Source organism: Lepisma saccharinum, chromosome 19 (genome assembly GCF_977018435.1).
Source record: "Lepisma saccharinum chromosome 19, izLepSacc3.1, whole genome shotgun sequence".
Taxonomy (NCBI): domain Eukaryota; kingdom Metazoa; phylum Arthropoda; class Insecta; order Zygentoma; family Lepismatidae; genus Lepisma; species Lepisma saccharinum.
Genome location: NC_139247.1, coordinates 37085404 through 37112618, shown reverse-complemented (window position 1 = coordinate 37112618; position 27215 = coordinate 37085404). Strand labels below are relative to the sequence as shown.

At 37.6% G+C, this 27215-nt stretch overlaps 1 protein-coding gene across 1 annotated transcript; it reads left to right on the top strand.

The window, feature by feature from the left end:
- The first annotated feature begins 2519 nt into the window (after positions 1-2519).
- Positions 2520-26402, top strand: Ublcp1 (Ubiquitin-like domain-containing C-terminal domain phosphatase 1). The gene is made up of 4 exons (XM_083141281.1): positions 2520-2712; positions 10338-10511; positions 20092-20250; positions 25576-26402. Exons 1-4 carry the CDS (start codon positions 2578-2580, stop codon positions 25873-25875), a joined length of 768 nt encoding a protein of 255 aa, XP_082997407.1. The 5' UTR covers positions 2520-2577; the 3' UTR covers positions 25876-26402.
- Positions 26403-27215: the final 813 nt, after the last annotated feature.

The following is a 27215-nucleotide window of genomic DNA, read 5'->3' as shown; positions in this document are numbered from 1 at the left end:
AGTCCACACAATTTGTTCTATCAACACCAAACAATAGACAAGGCCAACAGAACAATCTCTCTGTAACATCACAACCTGCTAACCAGCTAGTTTCCTTGTATTGCACAGTAGGAAAATGCCTTACATACTCCTGTTTCTTATCCTTATGATTACTACACAGGCCGGTTAAAGAAGGGCAAGGTCTATCATTTTTAACTATTTCTTATTTTTCTGAGAAAGAGTGACAGTTGAATGGTTTTTTAATTAGGTCCTGTATCACACCCTCTGTTTCATTTTCCATCATTTTTTAAATATTCGGGGAAAATACTGCACTAAGTCATGTGGAACTTTGAAAGAGGCGCTGAAAGAGAAATAAACCAAACTTCAAACTAAATGTGCATTGCACTGTACCTCCAAGGAGAAAAATCAATCGCTGCCACTCCTCTTTGTTCAACGAAACAGCAAGCACTCTCTTCTCTGTAGCTGTCACCTCACCGTATGCAGCCAATGCGATATTCACGCATTGTGAGGGATGAAGAAGCACGTGAGCGGCAGTTGCCCTCGTTAAAATCTTCCTTCGCTGATGCAGTCCATCTGAGAACTTGCTCTGTGACAACATTGTTGAGCATTTCTACAGTCTAATTTCTTCAAATAGGAGAAGTATTTATTTTACATGAGAGCGCTCAACTAAGCTTATATAACATTTCTTGGATCTGAAGTGAAAGAAAGTAATAATTATTTTCCCACAATTGATGCATGCACTCAGAAGATGCCTCTGCAGATGGAGTAATGAGGGTGATGCCAACTATAATTGTCCTACCTCCAGTAATCACACATCAGAAACTTTCTTGAATAAGTAATTCCCTGAAAATGTAGCATTTAGAACATGATTGAATTTTTTCAATTTTGTCAAGTATCTGCAAATTCCTGCTAATATCCATCTACTGTTTTTAACTGCATTTAAAAACTTAGTTGCAGTCGCCATGGCGACCGACACCCTGTATTTCTCTACCTCTGCGTAAGAATATGAAAAGTTTGTGTCAGACCTATTTTTACAGTGACGGTGATTTTGTAACTAAGAATTTGTTAGGAACTTGTACAAGTCTAGCTAAATTATAGTGAAACAGAAAGGGGAAGGAAATATATGTATTGCCATAGCCCTACAATTGGTTAATGGTGGACTCTCCAATTGTCATTCCATGTAAAAGCATTATTATATGTTTTGATGTATTCATTATTAAATTACTATTTTATTTCTTTGTTACAACATTAATTATAAAGTGGTCGACCTCTGTACGAAAACATGGTCATCTACTGGTTTTATGTGATTGACAACTACTAGGACAAGTCAAGAATTAACCACACTTTCACCATAACTTTCTTTAGGTTGGCCACATTGCCTTCAACAGTCTGTGCTGAAAGGTGGTACTCTTGTGGCTATGTGGCCTAGGTTTTATCTTAATTGTTCCATTTTTCTTTGTTTTGTTACAGAGTAAACATGACCGCTCCACTGGCAGTCTGCACCAATAAAAAAAAAAGAGATCAGTGATCTGAAGCTTGTTGTGGAAGATTTTGCGTGCAGAACCATGACTAACAGCAATGTGCCCAGAATTTTTAAAAAGGGGAGGGGGTTATGTTTACTGTTTTAGTAGTTGGTCCTCATTTTGCCATTTTATCCTGTCTGACTTTTTTTTAGACATACTGGGCCAAAGGGGGAAATTATATAACCCCCTGGGGACACCACTGATGACTAATTTGCAGAGAACATGCCGCCCCGTTGGCTGTGAGCCGCTGGTTCATCAGAATCATCTCTTGAGCTTATTGAATTTTCCTGTCAATGATGGAGATTGATGGGGTCCTCCTCCCACTTCGTGCATCACCCTTGTCCGGTCATTTTTAAACCTATCGATCCACTCACACACACTTCTACGTGGTAGAGCATTGTCCCCGTATTATACTGAAAGCTTGCAATGAATTTCATCACCTGACATCTTCAGACCAGAAATATTGGATCAATTATGTTTACTCTGTAACAAAGATAGAAAAATGGAGCTATTTATGAGAAACCTCGGCTACATAACCACAAGAACGCTTCCCCGATTTCGCGGAGGTAGCATCGTCGCTTTGTAATCAAGGGATCCTGGGTTCGATACCCAGTGAAGGCACATAGTGGTTCGGATCCCACTTTAAATTGTAGGCCCTGTCTCGATTAGCCATACTGTGCATAAGGTGGACTTAATTTCACTCAAATCACTCAATCAACATAACCACTAGAGTACGTACCACCTTTCAGCACATGAGCGCTGAAGGCAGCGTGGCCAACCTAAAGAATGTTATTGTGAACGTGTGGATAATATTTGACTTGCCTAGTATGTGCTTTTCATAAAAGATTTCTGTAAATTTATCCAAGACGTTCAGGGTGATAACTAAATATGCATTTAAAAATCCAAGGTTTTCAATTAACTTAAAATCAGAACTCTTTAACTTATATACTAAAAGGGGTCATGCTACAGTTATGTTTTTCTTTTTCTTTTAGGAAAAGTAGCAGATGACAAATGTCAACTATCATCATTGAAACTAAAGTCAGGTTTCAAAATAATGATGATGGGGTCATTGGAAGAAGACATAGCAGATGCCAGTACACCACCAGATGATGTACCAGAGGTTATAAATGATTTTGATATAGAGGAGGAAGAAGTGGCTATTGAGAATAGGGAAGAGTACTTGGCAAAAGTAAGCATTAAATTAGAATGTTCTTATGAGAAGATTTTTTTTTTCAGGTTTTAGAGGGGGTAGGAATAATGACCATGAATCCTATATTTTTTACTGTCATAACTGGGGAGCCAATTTTTAGGTGCTAAAAAACTGAAAATATTTGCATTTTATGTTTTAAAAACAGTGAAAATAAGTTGCTAAAAGTGAAAAATATTTTCATTCAGATTTCTGTCAAACACACAAATAGATACAGTGGAACCTGGATTTTACATTTTACTGCATTATACATTAAATCTTGATGGTCCCAACATAATAAAATGTTACTAAATTTTCCTTGTTTATACATTTTACAATGAAAAACTGTGGTTTCATGTTTGTAACAACCGTAGACTACAAGAGAAATAATTCTACAATGCAAGCAATGCGTACATACAAGAAAAATTATTACATTTTCAGCTAGCTCCCCTGAAAAACGTAAAATTGAGGTTCCACTGTACTCGCCAGTGACAGCAGGACGTTAGTTATTTGTTGTGTTGTGTTGATTACAATGAACAACAATGCACACTTCCAAATTGTCCATTGAAAATGCTCTGAAATGCACTCTTCATTGTTTCGCAAAGCAGTAGTTGTGTGGAAATTTCCACCTTTTCTGGAACACACCACACAAAAGGCTTAGATTTATAGATAACACCCAACCGTTTTGTAAACAGCCATCTTTCAATAAATCTTGAAGTACTGCAAAATATTTAGTCTATTTTATGCATTAACTCCAAAGTATACCTTTACACAAAGAATTTGAAAACTGTATTTCATCTAAAATATGTACATTTTATGTCCTTTCCCTAAAAATATGGGTCATTCCATGTCAAATCATCCAGAATTTTGTGAAAATGTCATCCACCAACCCCGATTTTGATGAAATTCGGTATACTTATAGAATTTTTAATGCTGATTACAAAAATAATATATTTTTTTTTAGATTGGTCAAGGGGTTCAGAAGTTACACGCTTTTTAAAATCTCCGTGTACGCCACTTGCGACTCCACTTTCAGTGACATGCATTAGGTTATAAATGATGCTATCTTCCCTCAGGTTTGATGTAGAAACATCAAGTTTCTTTTCTTTTGTTCAAAATAGTGTAAGCTTTCATTTAAATAAGGTTTCAGATGATTGTATTAATAACCATGTATTTTTATGTATAGTTTCATGTATTTTTTAGAAGAAAAAATTACTAACTTCAAGAGCGAATTTCGTGCAATGCCCCCCCTTCAATTTCCCCTCAATTTTATATGTAGCTAGCTCAAAGTGTGCACTAATGCCTGATGGAAAAATTGGAATGGCCAGTTCAGAGACAGGGTGATAAAAAAATCATTTGCATCAAATGACATTAAAAGTTAATCTTATTAAAAATGTATTTAGAACAAAGTCTGAACAATATGTTCTAAGGTATAACATCCAAAATTTCTGTCCACTATGTGTGAAGGTAAGCATAGGCGTAACCTGGCGGGGGCAATTGGAAGCATTTACCCCCTCCAAAATTCATAAATTAATTAAAATTTACAAATAATAATTGCAGCGGAACCCCAATTTCAAGTTCCTTGATTTTACATTGTTCTGTATTTTATATTTAATCTTGGTGGTCCCAACATAGCAAATTGATAAGAAATTTTCCTCCGTTTTACATTTTCTCGCATTCTAAGTTTTTTCAGCTTGGTTGCCTGAATAACATAAAATCGACGTTCCACTTTATCTAAATCAGTTTCAACTGTCTTCAATTTTTTAAGAAATATAATCATCATTATTAGCATTTCCAAGTTTAGCAAATTATCTTTGAGAACATTCTTTTTGTGCATTTTATCTCAATATGCAAGTTCTTTTTTTGGCTACTCTTCACGGGGATACGTAATATGATGTTAGAATTAATAATACACATTTGTGCTGATTGAAGTTTTTCCATGGATATTTTGCGATATACCACAGAAACTCTTGTAACAGGCTGGTTGAAACACTTAAAACAAGTGTGGCAACGATATACCAATTAGACATAATATTGAAGGCATAAATTTCTTATTAATCATGTACGATGTGTCAGCGATTGCAAAGTACTAAACAACAAAACCAGGAAAATTAAGTATGCACTATTTTGACCTTAGGCTACAGGTTCGGTAAGTTACTTTTTACAAGTAACAGAGTTACAGTTACTCATTTAAAAACTAACTCAGTTACAGTTACTGGTACTTTGAAAGTAACTAAGTTACTTTACAGTTACTGTGAAAGAAACTTACAGTTAATGATCATTGATTTGTGTAAAAATTACATAAAGTCAATGATCATGAAGACTTCAGTGTTTTATTTATGTTTCTAGCACATAATATGCCTTGATATATTTAAATTAATACTGCAATTAAATGATGGAACACAGAGTCAGCTTTGCTTGAATGATTTTAATTAAGAAATCATTTGTATGTTGACCACAGTATTTTGAATATGGTGTCATTGATTCCACTTGCACCTGTTTCTTTCTCCTCCATTCCAAGATCAACAAGATCCACTCCTTTGTCAAATACTTTTTCTTAGCTTGAGAACCACATTCCAAATGAACGCAGCAGACCACCAAAAACACTGAAGTTTTCGCAGATAATTAAATATGAATTGAAGTAAAGCGTGGATGTTCTAAAGTTAGCTTGCAACAAAGCATAGCTTCCTTGTCATGCCAGCAATTCCATTCGCTAGTTACAGTTAGAATTCCTAAATAAAAAGTAACTGTTACTTGCAACCAGTTACTTCGAAACACTAGTTGTTTAACAGTCAATGCAAAAAATAAGAGATGATGAAATAAGTTTTGTATAACTGTGTGGTTTGACTGTTGTGAGTAAGTTTCTTTCTGAATTCCAACTCTAAATGGTTATGTAGTAGCTTGTATGTGTGACTAAAACTTGTTTGTAAGATTGCTTCAAAAGTCTATGGGAAAAAAGGAAATGCAGCAATTAAATTCTTGCATCCACTTGGTACATCAACTTCCTACTACTGGCCACAAAATATTCCGTGTTCAGTGGACATTAACAACACAAATGGAAGTTCATATGTACTTAGTGATAAGTCAAATACTTTAGTGTGTTCGAAATGGTCAAAATATTTTTCTAAAATGTGAAGGGCACAATTGATAGTAAATGAAACTTTGGCAATGCATAGAGTACAATAGTGTAATAAGTATTATTAGTACTAGGGAACTATCTTTTGGTTAAAAGAATCACAAAGTTTTCCATCCCATAAATATAGTGTCCCAAGATTATTTGCTAAACACATTTGAAAAAATCACTATTATTACTCTTTATTTGTTTGTTCCTCAAGTGCCAGAAGGTTCACAATATAAATTTAACTGGTAAATTTTAATTAATTTATAAATTTTGGAGAGGTCAAATTCTTATGCTTATGCTTATGATTACCTTATGCTTACCTTCACACATAGTGAACAGAAATTTTGAATTTTATACCTTAAAACATATTGTACTTCAGGCTTTGTTCTAAATACATAAGCATTTTTAATAAGATTAACTTTTAATGTCATTTGATGCAACTGATTTTTCTATCACCCTGTCTCTGAACCGCCCATCCCAATTTCTCCATCAGGCATTAGTGCACACTTTGAGCTACCTACATATAAAATTGGGGGGAAATTGAATAGGGGGTATTGCACGAAATTCGCTCTTGAAGTTAGTAATTTTTTCTTCTAAAAAATACATGAAACTATACATAAAAATACATGGTTATTAATACAATCATCTGAAACCTTATTTAAATGAAAGCTTACACTATTTTGAACAAAAGAAAAGAAACTTGAAGTTCTACATCAAACCTGAGGGAAGATACCATCATTTATAACCTAATGTGTGTCATTGAAAGTGGAGCCGCAAGTGGCATACACGGAGATTTTAAAAAGTGCGTAACTTCTGAACCCCGTGACCAATCTAAAAATAAATATTATTTTTGTAATCAGCATTAAAAATTCTATAAACATACCGAATTGCATCAAAATCGGGGATGGTGGGTGACATGACCTGGATGAATTGACGTGGAATGACCCATATGTGTTTTATGCATATTTTTGTCAAGTAAGACTTCACACATTACAAGCAAGGGAAAAAATATGTTTTTACCTAAAAATCTGCTCCCTAGTGATAACAACCAGCCATGAAATGTTTGCATTAATGCACTTGTACTTTGAACTGAATTTATTATTTTGTATATAAACGGGGCATAATTTTGTGACTGCCGCACATGGGATTCTGGATTTGGTTACCATAAAAGTTGATTTTAGATAGGAATTTCTCTGTTCATGTACCTGTTCACCCAGCCTGTCATAAATGGGCACCTGAGTTTAAAAGGCAGCTAGAGCACTATGCTGACTGCATCACCTCCACTATGGCCCAGATGAAGAATGTGTGAAGCTCTTCCTTCCAAATCATAAAGTAAGTTTATTTTTTTGTACTGGTGATGGTGTAAAAATTGCAAGGCTTGGTTAGTGAGCAAGTTTGATTTACAATTTTGTAGATTCTAGATTTGAATTCCAACCACGGTATGAATGTACTAGTTTTTTTTTCAATTCCATCTACTCATTGTATCTTCTAACAAAGTAAACTAAAGAGGTGCGAAGGTGACCTAAATAAAAAAATGAATGCAAACTGAAGAAGTGTATTTCACTGTACTGCATACAGGAGATGGACAAAAGTATGGAAACACTACGACATTGGAACAGGTGAAATCGACATACTTTTTCCACTTGAAATCGGGCACGGTGCAACATTCGTTTGTTTTGCGCCATGAGATAGGATCCTGTCGGACCGGCAGGAGTCGACAGTTGTGATGTAGACAGAGTGCAGTGCAGTTGATACTGAATCATGTCCAAGCTGACAGTGTTCCAAAAGGGGCAAATTGTTGGTACCTGCCTTGCAGGTGCCTCTATTACCAAAGTAGCCATGTTATTTGGCATATCGAGAGTGACTGTATCCAAGATCATGATGGCATAATAGTGTGTCTGGAAATACATCATGAGATAAACACCTGCGTGGACGAAAATGTACTGTGAGTGACAGAGACAGCAGAATTGTGACCATGTTTTACATGAAGAATGGTCCAAGATCCCGTTATCAACCATCCAGGACTTGTATTTGTCTATTCCTCGGAGACTACAAGCCGTTTTGGATGCTAAAGGTGCTCGGTCCTGCACCCTATTAGCTACATCATTCCATCTTTTCGCAGGCGTTTCCATATTTTTGTCCATCCCCTGTATCTGTTTATTTATTAATCCTATGAAGTACTGAGTAACAGAAATAATAATATGGGTATCTAGTTTATGTCACTTTTCTGTCTGTAACCACAACAATGAGAATGAATGATGGTTAGAATAAATCACACACATAAATCGTTCATTCACTCTTTCCATCTTCCAAACAAAAACGCTGAGCAAGATATGCACCTGAACCCATATTCCGAACTGGCTGCTCTATTTTTTGGCTGTCAGTACATAATCTTCCATTTAAGAGTTTACTGATCATATGACTGACTGGCTGCCCAGTGAGTCACAGATTCTTGTTGGCTGTCTCGATCTGCTGGTCACATCCAGCCTTCATGGCAGAGTGGTTAGCACACCAGCCTGGACATAGGTGTTTGTGAGGGTCATCATATCATCATCATCATCAATCACTCCTCCTTATCTTCGCTATTAGCCAAAAGTAGCAGAAAAGCGAACTAAAATAAACCAAACCAATCAACCTGATAGTTGCAATGGCTAAGTGCACATTGATCCATATAGGCTTGTTCCATATGGGCGCTAACCTGCGACTCCCAGAAAAATATGATTGAACGTATATAGAAGAAATTTCTCAGATTTTTATATCATAAGAGGTATCGAATATTGCCAATAATCCTTAAAATACCATACAATGATTTGTTAAATGAATTTGATTTTGTAAGCCTGTCAAATAGACGTGAAATTTCTCAACAAATGTTTCTGTGTAAAATAATAAATGGACATATCGATAATAGTTCTATACTAGAGAGAATATAGTTTAATGTGAGGCAGGGTCATTTACGTAATAAGACGTTTACTCTCATACAAAATCCCAAGTACAGAAATGTATAAAAGTTTAACACTACAAAAAAATAACCCTTGAATATAACAAGATCTCAAATCATTTGGTAGACTTGGATTTCGGTATGACACAAACCAAATTTATGAATATGTTAACCCTTATCCAGGGAAGCTGTTTTTGTAACTTGTCCGGGCAAGCAGTGTCTGTCAGACACTTCATTTTTTTAAATGAATTTTGCACTTCTAATGTGAGAGAGTTTTATGTTTCATCGATGTGGAAACAAGCGAGTGACATGATATTTAACCTAATCATCATTGTTATGTCCATAATTCTTGTATTCATCATAATTGCATGTTGTTGTATTTTTTACAGAATAGTATATGAAACATGTTAGGCTGGAAGGTAACATGTTCATATATTTTTCATTTTTTCTATTTTAGCGTTAATAATGTTTTTATGTGGTCTTATTAAATACTTTATTTTTTATTAAACATTTGTTAATACATATTCAAGTAGACTTCTTTACATATCAATTGTACACTGTGTCCGACAGACACTCCTTGCCCGTTTACGTGAGTGAAATGGGAATTTTTTCTTTACGCCTGACCTTCTTTATCAAACAAAGTCAATATTGTGAAATGAGAAAAAAAAGAAACAAAGAAAGTAAAAAAAAAAATATGTTCACAGAAAGTATGGTTTGGAGTGTGTGACAAAAAATATAAGCAACAGTGTCTGATAGACACTGGTTGCCCGGTTAAGGGTTAAAGGAGAATCTCTCTTAATAATGTATTTATTATGAGAATTGGATTTGTCATATTGAAGTTTGTTGTAATGATGTGTTGTACCAGTGTTTGTGATACTTGTTTTGTGTAATTCAGATGAAATGTGTAAATATCTGAAAATTTCTGTTGTCACAGTTAAGCAGTAAACCTGTTCTGTCACCAAGATGTATGTATGTGTATATAATGTATTATTTGTCTATGTTTGTGAATATGTGTGTGTAAAGGAGGAAGAGTGTGTATGTGCATATGTACAAGTTGTAAATTAAAATGTAATATTTTGATATTACCTTCTGTAATTGGAGACTTGTCTCTGTTGAAGGGAAATAAATAAATATCGTAATCTTGATCATTCTGTACACATTTGGCCTAAGTGGGCATTATGTGGTAGGTGAAGTTCCCTGTGCATATAGCACCATGCCATGAAGGTGTGAGGATGGGGGGAGGACCACACACATTCTCGGTCACAGCCATTTTAGAGGTGATGTGATCAGCAGCATGCTTCGGCTGCCTTTATCTCCCAGGGTTGCCCCTCAGGTACCCATTGATTTGTGGCTGGGTGAGTCCCAGAGCAACTTTATGCGAGGACAAGGCTGGGAAAATTCCAATGTTAGATCACCCACCCCAGGAATTGAACCCAGGTCTTTCGCGTGGCAGTCAGACACCCTACCTACTAGACCAGTGCAGCTCTTGGCATTGTATGGACATAATGTAAAATCCAAGAAAGTAATATTGAAGTTACAATATAACTCTTTACTGTACTTTTTTTTCAGATCGAGAAGAGAGTCCGTGACTACAAAATCAAGATGCTGAGTGAACCGAGGCCTGGGAAGAAACTCTTGGTGTTAGATATAGATTACACACTATTTGACCATAGATCTTCTGCAGAAACAGGGAACGAGCTGATGAGGCCGTATTTACATGAATTTCTCACATCTGCATATGAAGTAAGTTTTATCTTATTACTATTCTGTAGAACTTGGTACAGTTAACTTGGGTCTCTCTCATGTAGCCCTTACCAACAGTTTCACCATGGCTATTAGAGACGGGACAGACTATTTAGTACTGTGTGTACATTGGCCAATATTGCTGAAATTGCTGATAATTTTTGCTGATGTGATATTGATATGTAATCTGTGATTGAGTGCATGGTTATGTCATTTTGTTATTGTTTTCATTTATATATTTCAAAGTAAATGTTTCATATGTTAATTAAGGAAGTTTTGCATTTTTCTTCAAATTTATGTAGCTTTTTTCTTTGTAGGCTAATGTATTGCATCTAATCATAAGTCATTCATTAGATGTCATTTAATCATGAAATTCACTTTTGTAATATAATATTGACATAGAATTAAAACTTATGCTTTTGCATAATTCCCAGGATATTTAAACTGCAAATGTGTCAGTTGTCATTTTCACATTATTTGCTAATAATTCCTAGTAATATATAATATTGACATATAATTTTGCACTATGGTTTGACTTTATGTCTTAGGCTGTGGTCACATTAGTTCTGGTTTTGGCCGAAGTTTTACACTGACGTACATGGAAAAATACTCACGTTAACACCATGAAAATAAGTTTGGGTGGTGACATAGGGTGAGGAGTTACTATGGCATGCACAGCTGTTTTTTACCGATCACCAAATGGAACCATATCACTTTTTCAGACATACTCGTCAGAAGTACAGTGTATATTATACTGGCCTTGTTGCATTGTTTGGGTGACGACAGTTGATAATAAAAAGTTTGTTGACTGTGTATAACATATGAGTATACACATGAACTATCACAATTGCAAACCAGGAAACAGTGGCATTACAAGGGGAAGAACTAATTATTTGTCAGTAAAATTCTCATTAACCCACTCCATTCACCTCTAATCATATTTTCAAGAAAGTGAACATTTTGTCGGCCATTTTGATACATTCTGCCCATCAAAACTCTTGTAGCACACTAATGATTTTCCGGATGCAATGCAACCATCACATTGCCAAATGCCTATCAGTCTGACACAGCAGAACATGGCAGAGTAAACGTTCGGCCCCAACCAAAGGGACAAAGTATGCACACACCTTCCGCTTTTTAAAAATCTTTCGTTAAATTGCAATGGACAATGGTTTTGGGAATGCCAGTGAGTTCCTCAGTGTCTGACAGACACACAGCAATTGGTTTGAAGAATTTTGGGAACTTTCTGATTTTGCTGACAAAGGAAGGCCAGCTTTGTTGTTCTAAAGCAATGCATTTCCCTCACCCCTGGAAACTGCATTCGAAGGAAGTTTGTTTATCGGTACCGAGGTTAAAAGGAATGTTTTCCATCCTTTTTTCAGGGGGGAAAACCATTTTTTTTAAAAATTGATTTTTTGGGGGATTCATCCCTCTCCGCCATATATATGCTGAATGTGCATAAATTTTATATCGTCTCAATCTGTGTACAATGGTATATCATTCATCTCTCTAGGGCATTTAACCTCTGAGCTACAGTCATTTCAAGGTAATGCTGCATTTTGAAGCTTGAATCAGTAACGTGCTGACCACTCCTTTTGGGGGTACAACTCGCGTTACATTGGTCATACGATAATAATGAAAATATTTTTGTGTTCCTTACATGCCTGCGATAATTTCCATGTGCATGTCGACACTGTCATGTACTTCTTTTCTTGGGGAGGGGGGAATCCCAATTTTTTCCCGAAATTTTGGGGGTTCTCCCCTCCCACACCTGCCACATATATGCCGAATTTGCATACATTTTATATAGTCTGAATCTCCGGTTCATTCCGCGTACAACGGTATATCACTAATCTCTCTAGGGCAATTAGCCTCCGATCTGGGAAAGTATTTTAAGGGTAGTGGCATTTAATCAACAGTGTTATGTTTCATATTTCATTGCACAGAAACTGAAAGATGAATGTTGCTCAACTATCAGTAGGATAGTTACATTAATATAAAAAATGTAGTCCACATGTTCACCTGTGACGATGGAAATCCCCCTGGACATTTTGAAACTGATGTATAGAGAAGAGAAAAATAATGGCAAGAGAATTAGTCATGGAAATAGAGAATGCCATTACATACCTCTGAAGAGAAGGGTAGGCTTATGATTTGAAGATGACGTTCATTGGTTGTCGACCATTTCTGAAGTAGACAAGGCACATCCTGCATAGCTTGACATCACATGTCCAAAGGAATCTGAGAGATCTTCAGTTGTAGCAGGTTGAGTCCAAAGGATTATGCCCTGAACTTTAAAAAAGGGGAAACCACCGAAGAATGCCCAGCCTCCACCCATATACATTTGAGGGCCCCTTTATAAACTTGCTCTTTTAACCTTTCTCAAGGGGTTCTTTAACCTTTTGGGACCCAAGCATCTCGATCGAGATGCTGTGTCAAGGTCATAGTTTTTACATTATAACTTTTCTATTTTTGACTAGAATTTTGATTTTATATATATATATATATATATATATATATATATATTATTCCTAACACATGTATTTAACAGAAATGTTTTTTTTTTGCATTTTTTTTGTCTTCATGAAAATGGAGGGGAAAAGGGCCTTCTCTTTTGCGTCTCTTTTCAAGGTCAAATTTTTGCCGACAAAGGAAGACCGGCTTTGTTGTTCTAAAGCAATGCTTTTCACACCCTCCTGTTAACTGCATTCGAAGGAAGCTTGTTTATCAGTATCCGATATCAAAATGAAAGTTTTCCGTGAGGGCGCAAGCAGGGGTTGGGGGGAGGGGGAAGACTGGTTGTTGAACCTGCGTTGTGAATATGGAATTTCGAAGCGCACTGAATGAAACCTTTGTTTTTTTAGAACAAGTGTCCACAAGTTGCAACAGCGGTTACCCTGCATTGTCTAAAAATAGAATTTCAAGCAGCTGCAAGAATCGGCGCTCATTTTTCACTGCGTTCTAGCTTTTTGTCTGTGAATGTTGTGCGTAGGTGTCGTTTTATGCCCCAGTGCGAGGACATTTTTTGGGTGAAGTGACAATTTTTTAAAATAATTTTTGGGGGTTTTCTCCCTTCCCCCTCCATATATACGCCAAATTTGCACAAAATGCAATCTGTGATTCATTCTGCATAAAATGGTATATCTTTCGTATCTCTAGGGCATTTAGTTTCTGAGCTGTAGTCAATTCAATGTAACTCTGCATTTCGCTCAATTCCGAAGCTTGAGACAGTGGGGTACAACTCACATTACATTGGTCATACGGCAATGATGCAAATATTTTTCTGTTTCTTACATGCCAGCGATAATTTCTATGTGCATTTTGAACTTTTCATATCCTTTTTTTCAGGGGGGCGGGGGGGGGGGAGAAACCCCATTTTTTAAAAAAAAAGTATTTTCAGGGGATTTCCCCCTTTCCCCCTCCATATATACGCCCAATGTGCATAAATTATATATCGTCTGAATCTGTGATTCATTCTGCGTATAACGGTATATCATTCATATCTCCAGGGCAAATAGTCTCTGAGCTAAAGTCATTTCAAGGTACCGCTGCATTTTGAAGCTTGAATCAGTGGCGTGCCGACCATTCCTTTTGGGGGTACAACTCAAGTTACATTGGTCATATGATAATAATGCAAATATTTTTGTGTTCCTTACATGTCAGCAATCATTTCCATGTGCATGTCAACACTGTCATGTACTTTTTTCTTGAGGGGAGGGTGGGGGAACCAAATTTTTTTCCGAAATTTTGGAATTTTGAGAGTTAGCCCCCTCCCCCACCACATATATGCCGAATTTGCTTAAATTTTATATAGTCTGAATCTCTGGTTCATTCCGCGTACAACGGTATATCACTCATCTCTCTAGGGCAATTAGCCTCCGATCTACACTCATTTAATTGAAACTCTGCAGTTTGCTCAAAATCGGCTTGGGCATCAAGGGGTTACATGTGAAAATGGCCTTGGGCACCAAAAGGTTAAACCATTTTTATCTTTTGAATATGGATTTTAGATAGAAGTTTTTTCCTCATACAATTGAAGGAGTACAAAATGGCGTTTTGTGCTGGCACACCCAAAAATTGTAATTCATTTATTGGTCATCTAGCACCATGTTTCTACTATGCGAAGACTAAGTTTTATGCATTTATAACAGATGTCGCCGAACTCTCTCAAACATGGAACTGCGCCTCACATTTGAAAATTGTACATGTTGATCTCTTGGGATGGACTTCATTTTTATAATACTAATTTCTTAGTTCATAAAAACTTTAAAGTGTAAAGCAATTTTTCTTCTTAATAGACAGACGGATTGGAAAATAAAATTTTTATGCCACATAAAAGTTCCGTTTGCAATATATTTGACTGTAGGCAATGTCAAATCCTAACATTTACTTGTTTCTGAGATGGATTCCTTTATAATGATTGTGGTCTCTTAATCGTTAAGTCGAACAAGTTAATTTACATAGCCCTGAGCTGCTATTCGATATGTATATCAGTCTGTCAAATATTTATCTTACTGAGATAATGATATTTAATATGGACAGGCGGTTATATTTGTACGTCAACGTCACAGAAGAGTGTCAGGATAACTCCTCTCCCCTCTCCCATATACAGTTTCAGACATAACTTTTAGGACAGGGTAAGTCACATGGTTACTTATAATCTTTATATTTTTACCTCCAGCTAGTTTTTCATTTCCATTATTCTCACTTCTGTGTCTTTTATATATATATCTCTATATATGTTTTTTCTCTTCTATTTACATATTCTTCGATTCTCTCTTCCTTTCCTTTTGCACTCTCGATTCTCTCATTTCGCTCTCATTTATTTTTTTCTCTATCACTTTTCTAGTTTCTTTCTCTCTATTTTCTATTATTTTTATATCTTATTTTCTTATCCTCCATGGTTCTCTCTCACTCCCGTTTCTTTTATTTTTTTTCTCTTAAATTTCTTTTACTTCTCTCTCTCTCTCTCTCTCCTGTCTCTTCTATTGGTTTAATTCAGATTTCATCTATTTTTCTTATTCTCTCCATTTCTCTTTTCCTGCCCATTTTGTTTTTTAGTTTACTCTCAATTCTTTTACTTCCTTATTATTTTTTCTTCAACATATTAATAATTATCTCCATTAAATACTTATGGAATATAGTTTTTTTTTTAAGTAAAGTATTATTTTGCAACTTCAAAAATTGTAAAAAAAACGAGGCACTTCTTTTACTTTCTCTCGTTCGCTGCTTCTCTTCTTACTGTAACCTGTAGACATGGAACCATGGAATTTTCAACATAGTTTTAGCCTATTTCAGAAGAACACAATTGTTTGATTTTTGACCCATCCCCAGTCGTCCTCCCACTTAATTCTATGTCCTAAGATAAAGCTTCATATCTCTGAAACTAGTAGATTTATTGCCTAGAAATTTACATAGTTGATAAAAGAAATTCAAAAAGTTTTTAGTTCCAGTTTTTGTAAAGGCAGCCTACCCCTGGTGTCTATCATCATGGGAAAAGTTTATTTTTAGTCATTGCTGCACTTGGTGTACTGCATTTCAGCTAGACAAAAGGTGTACTCGACTGTGGGCTTCACAGCATTTGGAGTGCAAGTATGAATTGCCTATATTCATATAAACCCTTCTCCCAATCGCAACGTGCATGCAGATGCTACAGGTTCTCTTCCAATGCACTCAACATAAACAGTTTGAGTTTCTCTTTCTTATGATGGCACGGTAGCGTCGTCGCCTTGTAATCAAGGGGTCCAGGGTTCGATATCCGGTGGAGACTCATATTGGTTCGGATCCCACTTTAAGCTGTAGGTCCAGTCCCAATTAGCCTTACTGTGCATAAAGTGGACTTAAAACACCAAATCAATCAATCAATTTTTCTTCTGATGTAAACATCAAGCCAATGAATTTAGCAGTTTTGGAGATATGACTGTTTTTTCGCTAGTACACGCTGTACAGTCAAAACCACTTCTGGGTTGTAATGATCCCACTGAAAGTTTATGGGGTTGTTACAACCCAAAAGTGTCAGCGACTGTATGTACAAATTTGGATAATTTGTATTCACAAGTTAATATTCGATAATGTCAAACTGAATTCCGTACACGTTTGCCCCCCACACACACTCCCACCCCATGTGTGTGTGTGTGTATACATGTTTTAGGCTGACAGAGGGTAAGAAACCACTCCTCTTCACTGGTGCAAGGGTTGCATTTGACTTGTGCAGTACAAAATCAACAAGACGACTCAACTTAATACACACACTCTGTCTCAGGAATCTGCAGAGCAAGGCTAGGCATAACAGTAGAGAAGGGAGGAAGCAAGTGGATGAAGCAAAGCAGTATGCACTGCTGCAAACGGATGATGACTGCAGCCACATTTTCCCCTCCATGCACTGACTTCTCATCTCACGGGTTCATTGGTCGAGCCCTCTCGAGTCATTACTTGCGCAGAGGACTTGTTTTGATTGCTCTAGAGATTCCCAGTATAGAGGTACACAATTTGAAGTCTCTAACTCGATAAACGCTGAATATACAAAATCTACAAAGTTGAAATTTTTGACTCAAAGAAAGGCTGAGTGGTGCGTATCGACTAGGGATCTGATGTATCGATGTAACATGTAGTATTGTTTATTGATTTGTCAGACAGGCCAATCGATAATCTACGTCCTTTATTTTGCCGACCTTATTAGTGGAATTGGTAGCACAGCTGCTACAATGCCAGGGTTCCCGCATTCAAATCCCAGCTTGGGCATGGGTGTTCTTTGTAAGTTCCTCTTCATCATATCATCATTCATTCTCACCTTCGTGATTAGCCAAATGTGGCAGAAAAGCGAAGGAAAATAAACAAAATCAAATCAAACCAAACATTCTTTACTGAATCTAATTTTATCTTTGGAGCTTTCGGTGTTCATGAGATATCAGTTGCATGGAATTTCTTACCTCCCCGATGGTGTAGTGGTAAAGTAGTTGCCTTTTAATCAAGGGGTACTGGGTTAGAATGCACATCCGGGTATCTACCAGTCAAGAAAGTCATGAAAGTGAAGGAAAAGTAAGGAAATCAACAAATAGGTCAAGAAGTCAATAAAAAGTCAAGAAATTACACTTGTGGTCAATCATTTTTGCTATCACAATGACCGATTAATTGATTTAGTTTATTTTACTTCACTTTTCTGCCTCTGGCTAATCATGAAAATTAGGATGAATTGTGGTAAGATAAGATGGATGAAGAGACAATCACAAACATATAGGGAGGACAACACGAGCCCCAAATAAAATTATACTGGCTGTGAGTCCAGATGCCAGAGACTCGCTAGTCTGCCAAATGCGTCCAGCATGCATTAATAGATAAAACAAGTCTAATTCTCTTGTTAAATACAGCTTCAGTTTTCATCTTAACTGGCCTTTTGGTAGGGGTTTTTCGTTAAATAAATATTTATCTTCTTAATTACTAATTTCAACCTTACCTAAGTAAGAGTCATGTAAATAAAGGTTAACAAAAACTTAAAAAGGTTGAGAAAAAGTCAAGAATTTTGGATTTGTTATTTTGGTAGACACCCTGTTGAAGCATCTGGCCGTGGATAGTCTTCAGTGCTCTCCCTGCTATCATGAAATCTTGCATACCACTTAAAAGCATTCTTGTGACTCATGGCGTCACTACCATACACAGTTTGAATCGTTTAAGTTGCACTTTATTCACAGTTTAAAACAAATTTCTCCATACACAAAACACACTGTTACATTTCACGTCATAACTCATGATCTACACCGTAAAATTTTTGTGGTGAGAGGTCAACCGTCAAGAAACCATGCTAGCTCAGTCGTTAGGGTGTCTGACTACCATGCGAGAGACCTGGGTTCAATCCGTGGTGGGGGAGAAAAGTGACATTTTCAACCTGTTCAAGTGGCTCCGGCACCCACCCAGCATCATATAAAGTAGGTACCTGGAGGAAACTCTGGGGGGTAAAGGCAGCCACAGGGCTTGGTGCTGGTCACCCCCAGCTCGGCCGAGATCAAGAAAGTGTTGGGCTCTAACCCCACACCCCCTATATGCCTTCATGGCATGGTGCAAAGCACAGGGGAGCACTTTACTTTACTTAGAGGTAAACTGTCAATACAGATATGGTGCTGTGGGTAGCTTGCATAGACAATTAGTCACCTTTTCACTGGCACAGACTGTGTATGTTGAGCAAACGTTACTAATTCGATGAACATGCAATGCTGAAAACATTACACTTATTTATTAGCATGTTAAATTATCTGGAAGAAGTCTGGGAATTGGAATGGGAACCCCATTATACTTCAATACAATAAACTAATATTTAAGAAATTTTGTTTATAAAATATATTACTGTGAAACCAAGTTTATGACACTGAACTATTTAGAATATAAACAAGCATTTATTCAGTCAGCGTGATATAAAATGTTAGACCTTCATCAAACCACGTTGGTGTCAAGGTTGTTTATGGAAAATAAAATTCTCTCTCTTTGGACTGACTTGGTAGATAGTTACTTCTGTAGTCTCCTCATTTCTTATTGTTAGCAGGGACGGATCTCTAATTGCATATTTGTGACAATTATAAAAATGCTTAAATATTGTTAAATGGCAGGAAGAGAAGGAAACTTTGGGATGTAAGGGGTGACCCTCCCTGAATGTCACCCCTTTCCACGTACACCCTGGACTGCATTTTGCAGATTAACAATTACAAGTGATGCAATGAGCGTTTTTCGCTCGAGTTTACACGGGCTCAAATAGTTTGCATGGGTAACGGTAGATGGCACACAGAATTGAGAGTTCTTCCGCTTGAGCGAAAAACGACTGAATGAGCTAAATACACTCGAACCCTATTAGAAGACGTATTTCCATAATTTGTCTACGGTAGGGGGGCCTCAAATATGGATTGTGAAGTAAAAGGCGAAGTAAAATTGAATTCACTAATCTTGAACATTTCAAACCTTCATAAACCTACGAAGAAAAAGCATGACCTGCTCCCACGACTGCCTGTGGCTTACTAACGGATGAAGGACATCAGCGAGAACTCACATGGTCGCGACTGCAGTGGCAATATTTGCAAACAGTACTTACTTTACGAATACGCCTCGTATTTTAATATTCTGATGTAATTCTTGAATATTCTAAGGTAAATTTCTTGGTAAATTGATGCATATAATTGCAGAAGAAAATTTACACACCTATATTGATCAATATTCTGAACAATTTTTAATTATTGCAATTTTAAAGTATCGGTATGGAATCGGTGGGTATCGGTGATAGTATCAGCATCGGTATCGTCTCAGCCCTAATATTTAGGCATTTACTTTAAAAACTTAGGGAATGGAAATTGTATGTTTATACACATAAAAATTATAATATAATGGGACAATATTGCATTAAATTGTAAAGATATTTGCAGATATATCGGATCAGTAAAATTATTGGGTATCGGCCAATACCAATAGAGTATCGATTAATCTGCCCCATTCGTAATTAATGACAATGCTCTAGTTTATCTAATTCTCAGTTTTATTCGGGAAATGTTCCCAGTTTTTAGCGTGTAAAAATTCTGACACTAATTAATCATATTTATTTCAGGACTATGACATAGTCATATGGTCAGCTACAAGTATGAAATGGATTGAGGAAAAGATGAAGTTGTTAGGTGTGTCAACACACACAGACTACAAAATAATGTTTTATTTGGATAGTCTTGCCATGATCTCCATTCACACACCAAAGTATGGTGTAATTGAGGTGAGTTCCATTCTTATTGTATTTTCTTCTCCTAGTATGTACTTAGTCTTCCTATTGTCTTTCAAGACACTACAGTAACTGGGAAGTAAGGCTAAACCTGCAAATAGAATATACTTGTACTGACCATGTTGTGTGCATATTTATATAACCTTTTGTCAGAAGAGTTACAGGATTGGTTCTTTAAATTTTTAAACTCATATTGAAACATGCAAATCGGTTGTCATTTAGTCACCTGATATGTGTTGAGAATATACAGGGTGATGCATAATTCCCTCTGGAGTTTTGAACGTTTAACATACAGCAAAAAGGTGCATATCAGTACATAAAGAATCTCTCCAAGTTTGGTATGTACCTTACAGGTGCTCGGTATGTGCACCCCAGCAGACATCAATCCTGAAATCAAGTTCCTGCCACACACAAGGAAACTACACAAAACACATTCACTTTAGCGAAATCACAGATGTGCTGCACCACTACAGGAGGGTTTTCCATCCCCCAAATACATACATTATGACATTTCACTTTTCCATACATATGAAACGTGGCCTCATCTCTTCAAATTCACTTTATCAGTAAAACCATCTTCCTATTGCTTCTCTTGGAAATCTCTGTATAATACTGCCACCTACCAGCTAAATCTACAATTACATGATAGGGCCTGTTACTATAGCAAATTTGGAGATGATGATGATGATATGTTGTTTTAAGTCCACTTTATGCACAGTAAGGCTAATCGGGACTGGACCTACAGTTTAAAGTGGGATCCGAACCACTTGTGCCTCCACCGGGTATTGAACCCGGGACCCCTTGATTACAAGGCGACGTCGCTACCACTGCGCCATCGGGGAGGCCCGCAAATTTGGAGAGATTCTTTATGTACAGATATGTACCATTTTGCTGTACGTATTATAGTTCTTGTACCATAATGTTCAAAACCCCAGAGGGAATTGTGAATCACCCTGTACATGTCCTTGGAAGTGATTCTGTGTAACTGCCACCAGGTAGCAAGGCTGTCTTCATAGGCTAATTGCAATGACAAGGATAAATGATTATGATAAATTAACCCAAACTGGGTATGAATCCTGAATTTAGTATCTGAACCTTGGATCCTATATCTGAATCATAGATTTGACCCATGTCATAGTCAAACTAGAACATTGTAATCAAGGGGTCCCAGGTTTGATACCCAGTGGAGGCACATAGTGGTTCAGATCCAACTTCAAACTGTAGAGCTATACCCCAATACAAGCAAAAGCATGTGGCAGGGGAAGACAATAATAATAAGGAACTATAAATTAATATTAGCGCTGAGCTGATACCAGTGGAATTTTCCCACCGATACCATTGTTTTTGAGTCGCGACAACCAAAGCCGAGAGCAGCATTTGTCCTTTTCAAAAGTTTGTTCACCCTTCCTTGTGGCAGATTAAAAGAAGTTCCTCATGTAGGTTTTCCGAGAATTACTGAACAAAACCCCACCCTCCTGGGAAGCAGATGATTGATAAGATCAAAGGCATGTGCAAAGGCACCCAAACTTCTGGAAGGCATGTGGAAATAAAATAAATTATTCATTTCTAATTCCTGCTCGCACACTCGTGGGGTAAGAAATTAGAATGTTTTTAAAACCAGCATTACTACCATGATGGGCTATTTCCGGGCCAGATGACTGCGGAGTTCTTGGGAAAGATGGGTGAAGGTTTCTGTGGAATTCATTTTGTTTTATCAACATTCAAGCAGGGAGGGAGGGTTGTGGATTCAGCAATTTCTTCTCGTACTCTTCCCTTCCGTGTAAGTCTCTTATGTGACTGTTGGTATCGGCTGATACTGCAGCTACTTGTTTTTATTGCAAATGACAAGAGGACAGCACACTATAAAGAGGCGTTATTTTAATAACGGTATTTGCATATATTTTTACGTCACTTTTCTCCCTCTCCATGTTAACCAAAATGACAAGAATGAATAGTGTTGGCATGAAACAAGGAGAGACGAAATCCACCATTTTTTTTCTTTAACATGTTAAAATGTCTTGCAACATTTCAAAAACCTCTTTCTTTGATTAAATTCCACAAGACATTTTAAAGTATTACAATGCTACATGAGAACAATTTGGGAATTATTTAATACCATTAAGAACGTGATGTAATGAGTTAGTATGACTTGGTAACTAACCTTTATCATTTTAAAATTTTACAAATACAAATTACAAAATTTAAAATAAAAAAAAAGTTACAAGTATCAGTCTCTCTCTCTCTCTCTCTCTCTCTCTCTCTCTCTCTCTCTCTCTCTCTCTCTCTCTGTGCCCCTTCTTTTCTTCAATCAGAGAGAAAAAGAGAGAGAGTGAGAGTGTGAAAGCTCTCTTCTCTTCCTCTTCTTTTTCTCTTTCTTCTCTCTCTGAGGGAGTGGAGAGAGGGGGGGAAAGGGAAGCTTTCTTTCTTCTCTCTCTCTCCTCTCCAAAGGAAGAGAGAGAGAGAGAGAGAGAGAGAGAGAGAGAGAGAGAGAGAGAGAGAGAGAGAGATAGATAGATAGATAGATAGATAGAGAGATAGAGAGAGAGAGAGAGATATATCCTCTCTCCAGGGCCATAGAGAGAGAGATAAAGAAAAAGGAAAGAAGGAAGAGAAGAGAAAGGAGAGAGAAAGAGAAAGAGGAGGGAAAGCTATCAGTCAGGCTCAGCTCTAACTAATATTCAAATAAAAAAGAAATAATTTAAATATTGTATCTTGTCCGGTTTTAAGATTAAAGACCAGAAACAACATTTAAGTACTTAGTCTAAAAATCTTATTGACTTTCAGTCAGTTGTCATTGCTGGTTATTAGGCTCTGTAATATGGGATGAACTTGTGTGTGGTGATAATATTGCCAACCATTCCACTATGAGTGTTGTACATGCTTTACAATGGGGAACTCAACGGTTACGAGTGATCAAAAGTGGTCCCATGCAGGATGCTACCTACTATAAGTCAACCATAGAATGTAAAGCTTACTATAGAATTAAATTTATAAAGTCACACGATGCTATGACTTGTCCGCAGGGTTGTTTAAGGTCCAGGAATCCATAAATTGTCATGGGTTGTGTAACAGGGCCAGAACCTTTTTTCTCGCACAAGTGAAGTTTCGTCCAAGTTGCATATTGTTTCATTTCAATACCAAACTTGGACCATATTTACATCGATCCAGAAAATGGTTCCGGAACCAATTTGAAATACAGGGTTAGCCTAAAATACAAGGGTTCATCAAATGAAAAGGTACAAAACGACACTGTCGGTGTAAATGAATACTTTATTCAAAGTATCCTCCATAGGCCTGAGCACATTGATCCCATTGATGAACGAGCCGAATGATTCCTTTTTCCCAGAATTCCTTTGGCCGTGACGCGACCCAGTCCTTCACAGCGTCCTTGAGTTCATCGTCCGAGGTGAAGCACTTTCCTTTGAGATGCTTTTTCAGGGCACCAAACACATGGAAGTCACAGGGGGATAAGTCCGGACTGTAGGGTGGATGGTCTAGCTGCTCCCACTTGAACCTGGCCAGTTCCGCATGCGTGACCCTGGAGACGTATGGACGTGCGTTATCATGGAGCAGAACGAAAACGGGCACTACATTTCCTCACTGATTTGCCAGACACACAGTCTTCCCCGTAAACGTTCACCATCCGGCGATGAATATCGGCCGGTTTAACACCTTCCGTTGTCAGAAAACGGATAACGCCTCGCTGCTCCTCAACAGTCGAATTAGCCAATGTTAACGCCATCCTGTCCGAACACGCACTGCCGCGTCACTTGGACGGCGCTCTGTATCGGAGCCTCTGCTCTCTCCTGCGCATGCGCGTTCCCCTGCATGCTCCGATGCCGTGTGGCGACTCCAATCGCACCCCTACATATCACGCTACGTTCTCCCATCGCGGCATCGGTATTATATAAACAATTCTGTTGTTACGACGTTTCGTACCTTTTCATTTGATCAACCCTTGTAAATAGACACTTTCAGTTTTACAGAAAGAAGAGTTTTAATAATAGGGATTAAATACTTACATTGTTTGAAGAGTAAAAAGGTAAAGGTAAAGTGCTCCCCTGTGCATAGCACCACGCCATGAAGGCGTATAGGGGGTGTGGGGGTAACGCCCCACACTTTCTTGATCCCGGTCGTGAGTGGGGGTGATGTGATCAGCATCACGCCCCTGACCGCCTTTACCCCCCAGGGTTTCCCCCAGGTACCCATGTTATTCGACGCTGGGTGGATGCCGGAGCCGCTTCCATTGTTAGAAAAGTTCCCGGATTTGAACCGGCCGGGGATCGAACCCGGGACCTTGAGCATGGTAGTCAGACGCGTTACCGACTGAGCCACCGCGGCCACTTCAAACATTTATTGTTTGAAGAGTACATCCTGAAATTTACATTGGTAAGTTACACGTGTTCTATGTGTGACCATTTTGTAACATGACGGATATCAATGCGATAGTCCAGTTGTCCTCTCCCAGGACTTTTCCTCTTGCACAGACAACCAGTTTCCTTACATTTCCTGCTCCAATCATAGATTGACTGCCTTGTGGGTGGTTGTTTACCATACCTTGTTCTAAAATGACTGCAGGATAGTAACAGAATTTGTTTTTGCAAATTCAATCATGCAGAAACCTTTCTCCACCTGTCTAGCAGCCGTACTGCTCGACTTACGTCAAGGGTGCTCACATGATGCTGATGTCACGAAGACAAACTAAAAGCGGAGGTCATAAACTTGAAGACTTTCTCTATACAATACTAAATGATTTCTGATGTAACAAACAAATTTCAATTTATGAAGCATTTAAACTGTCTACTTCTTTTAGGTTCACCCTGTACTTTAAAGATAAGAAGGTTCTTTACAGTCCAGAACCCATTTACACTTTCTGATTCTCTCCTAGACTGGAATTGAATTTATTTACAATTTCTGGACCTTTAATAACCCTGCGGTTGTTATATGTCTAGGAACCCATAAATTCTAATGGGTTCTCTTGGGTTTAGTAAAAGGGCTGGAATACCTTTCCTTGCACAATTTTAAGCTCGTTCCAAGTTGCATATATTTGCATTTTAATACCGAACTATGACTGTATTTTAATCCAGAATAAAATATTTAGGGACCGAATTGAAGTACTTTAATGAAAAGAAGGGTCTTTACAGTCCAGAACCCATTTACGGTTTCTGATTTTCTCTCCAAGATTGGAATTGAATTTATTTACAATTCCTGGACCTTTAATAACCCTGCTTGTCAGTGTAATTTCAGGTAAGACTATGTTTTTTTCAAAGTTACATGGAACTTTTATCTTTGTAAGTAATATTCTGATTCCTATTGCAGGTGAAGCCTCTTGGAGTAATATGGGGAAAATTTCAGCAGTATTCTGCTAAAAACACCATCATGTTTGATGATATCCGGAGGAATTTTCTCATGAATCCTCAAACAGGACTCAAGATACGCCCATTCCGCCAAGCACACTTGAACCGTGACAAGGATCAAGAACTCCTGCGACTTGGCAAGTACTTGAAACACATCTCGGTGCTTGAGGATTTCGGCATGCTCAACCACAAACACTGGGAGAAGTACCGTCCTCCGAAACCTACCAAAAGCAATGCAGAAACGAAGAATGAAGGAAGCTAGTGCTAGGAACATATAGTGCAAGTGTTAATCGACATCACTATAATGCATAACTTGCTAGCTTAAAAAGAAACTGTGCGCTCTAGGGTACTATCAAACTTTCTTAAGAATCAAATAAAATACTTTTTTCTTGTTTAAGATGTTGCGTGTCATCAGCTGTGATAGAACTAAAAAGAGATGTGATAGTTGAGTGTACATAAGACATTCTTTAACAAACTTTGTAGAAACAATGGATGTGAACTGATTAAACAAACTTTTTGATCACTATGACAATATACTCGTGAAGGTGACAGGTGGAACGAAATGTGAAGAAGCACTTAGAAATTACCTTGTACAATTTACACATTGATGTTACGATTCCAGTGAGTCTTTTGATTTTTCTTCGCATGAACACTTCCACACAGTTGTAAACAATCTTGAAAATTTTGTAAACTTATGGCAGCAGGTTTCATGTTATAAATGTGTTTGTGTTTTTTATTGTTTCATAATTGGAATTCAGTTCAAGTTCAGATAAATGACTCAAAAAAGTACTGAAACTGATTATTTCCGACAGTGCAAAGAGTTGCGCTTTCCTAAGATGGTTGTTCTTGTAGAACACCTTACTGTTTAGCACCATGGAGAAATTTCAGTGAAAAATGCCAGGTTAAGCAGGACTCAAAAACAGATCTCTGACATACAGTGCTGTTTGCTCTGCCAACTGAGCTATCAAGGCAGCCCTATATTTACCTAGCTGTTTGCTGTTGTTTTACCTATGTGGAATTGTCTCTGACAGTGCTACTGCAGCGGGATCCGTTGCCATTGAAACTGTCATGTCGATGGTGCCTATTTTCTATCAGCGTAAAGTTCCCCGTGCATATAGCACTGTGCCATGATGGCACATTTAGGGGATGTGGGGTGAGGCCCCACACATTCTCGATCATACCCATTTTGGAGGTGATGTAATCAGCACTATGCTCCAAGTGCCTTTACCCCAATGTAACCATTGATTTGAGGCTGAGTGAGCCCCAGAGCTACTTTATGCGAGAACAAGGCTGGAAAACAACAACATGTCGGCCTCCTTGGTGGAGTAATTAGCACAGCATGTTATGGTGTCACGAGTTCCGGGTTCAAATCCCAGCCTGGGCATGGGTGTTCTTTGCGACTGCTTCTTCATCAATTTCATTATGTCATCACCCATCCTCATCTTCGCGATTAGCCAAAAGTGGAAAAAAAAAGAAAAGTAAAATAAACCAAATCAATCAATGTCGACAATGAGTGTAATTAAGTTGGAAATTATGCAAAACTTGTAGTTTTTTTTATTTTGCACCACTGCTTGAAAAGCTGAACTTTGTGATTACATAACA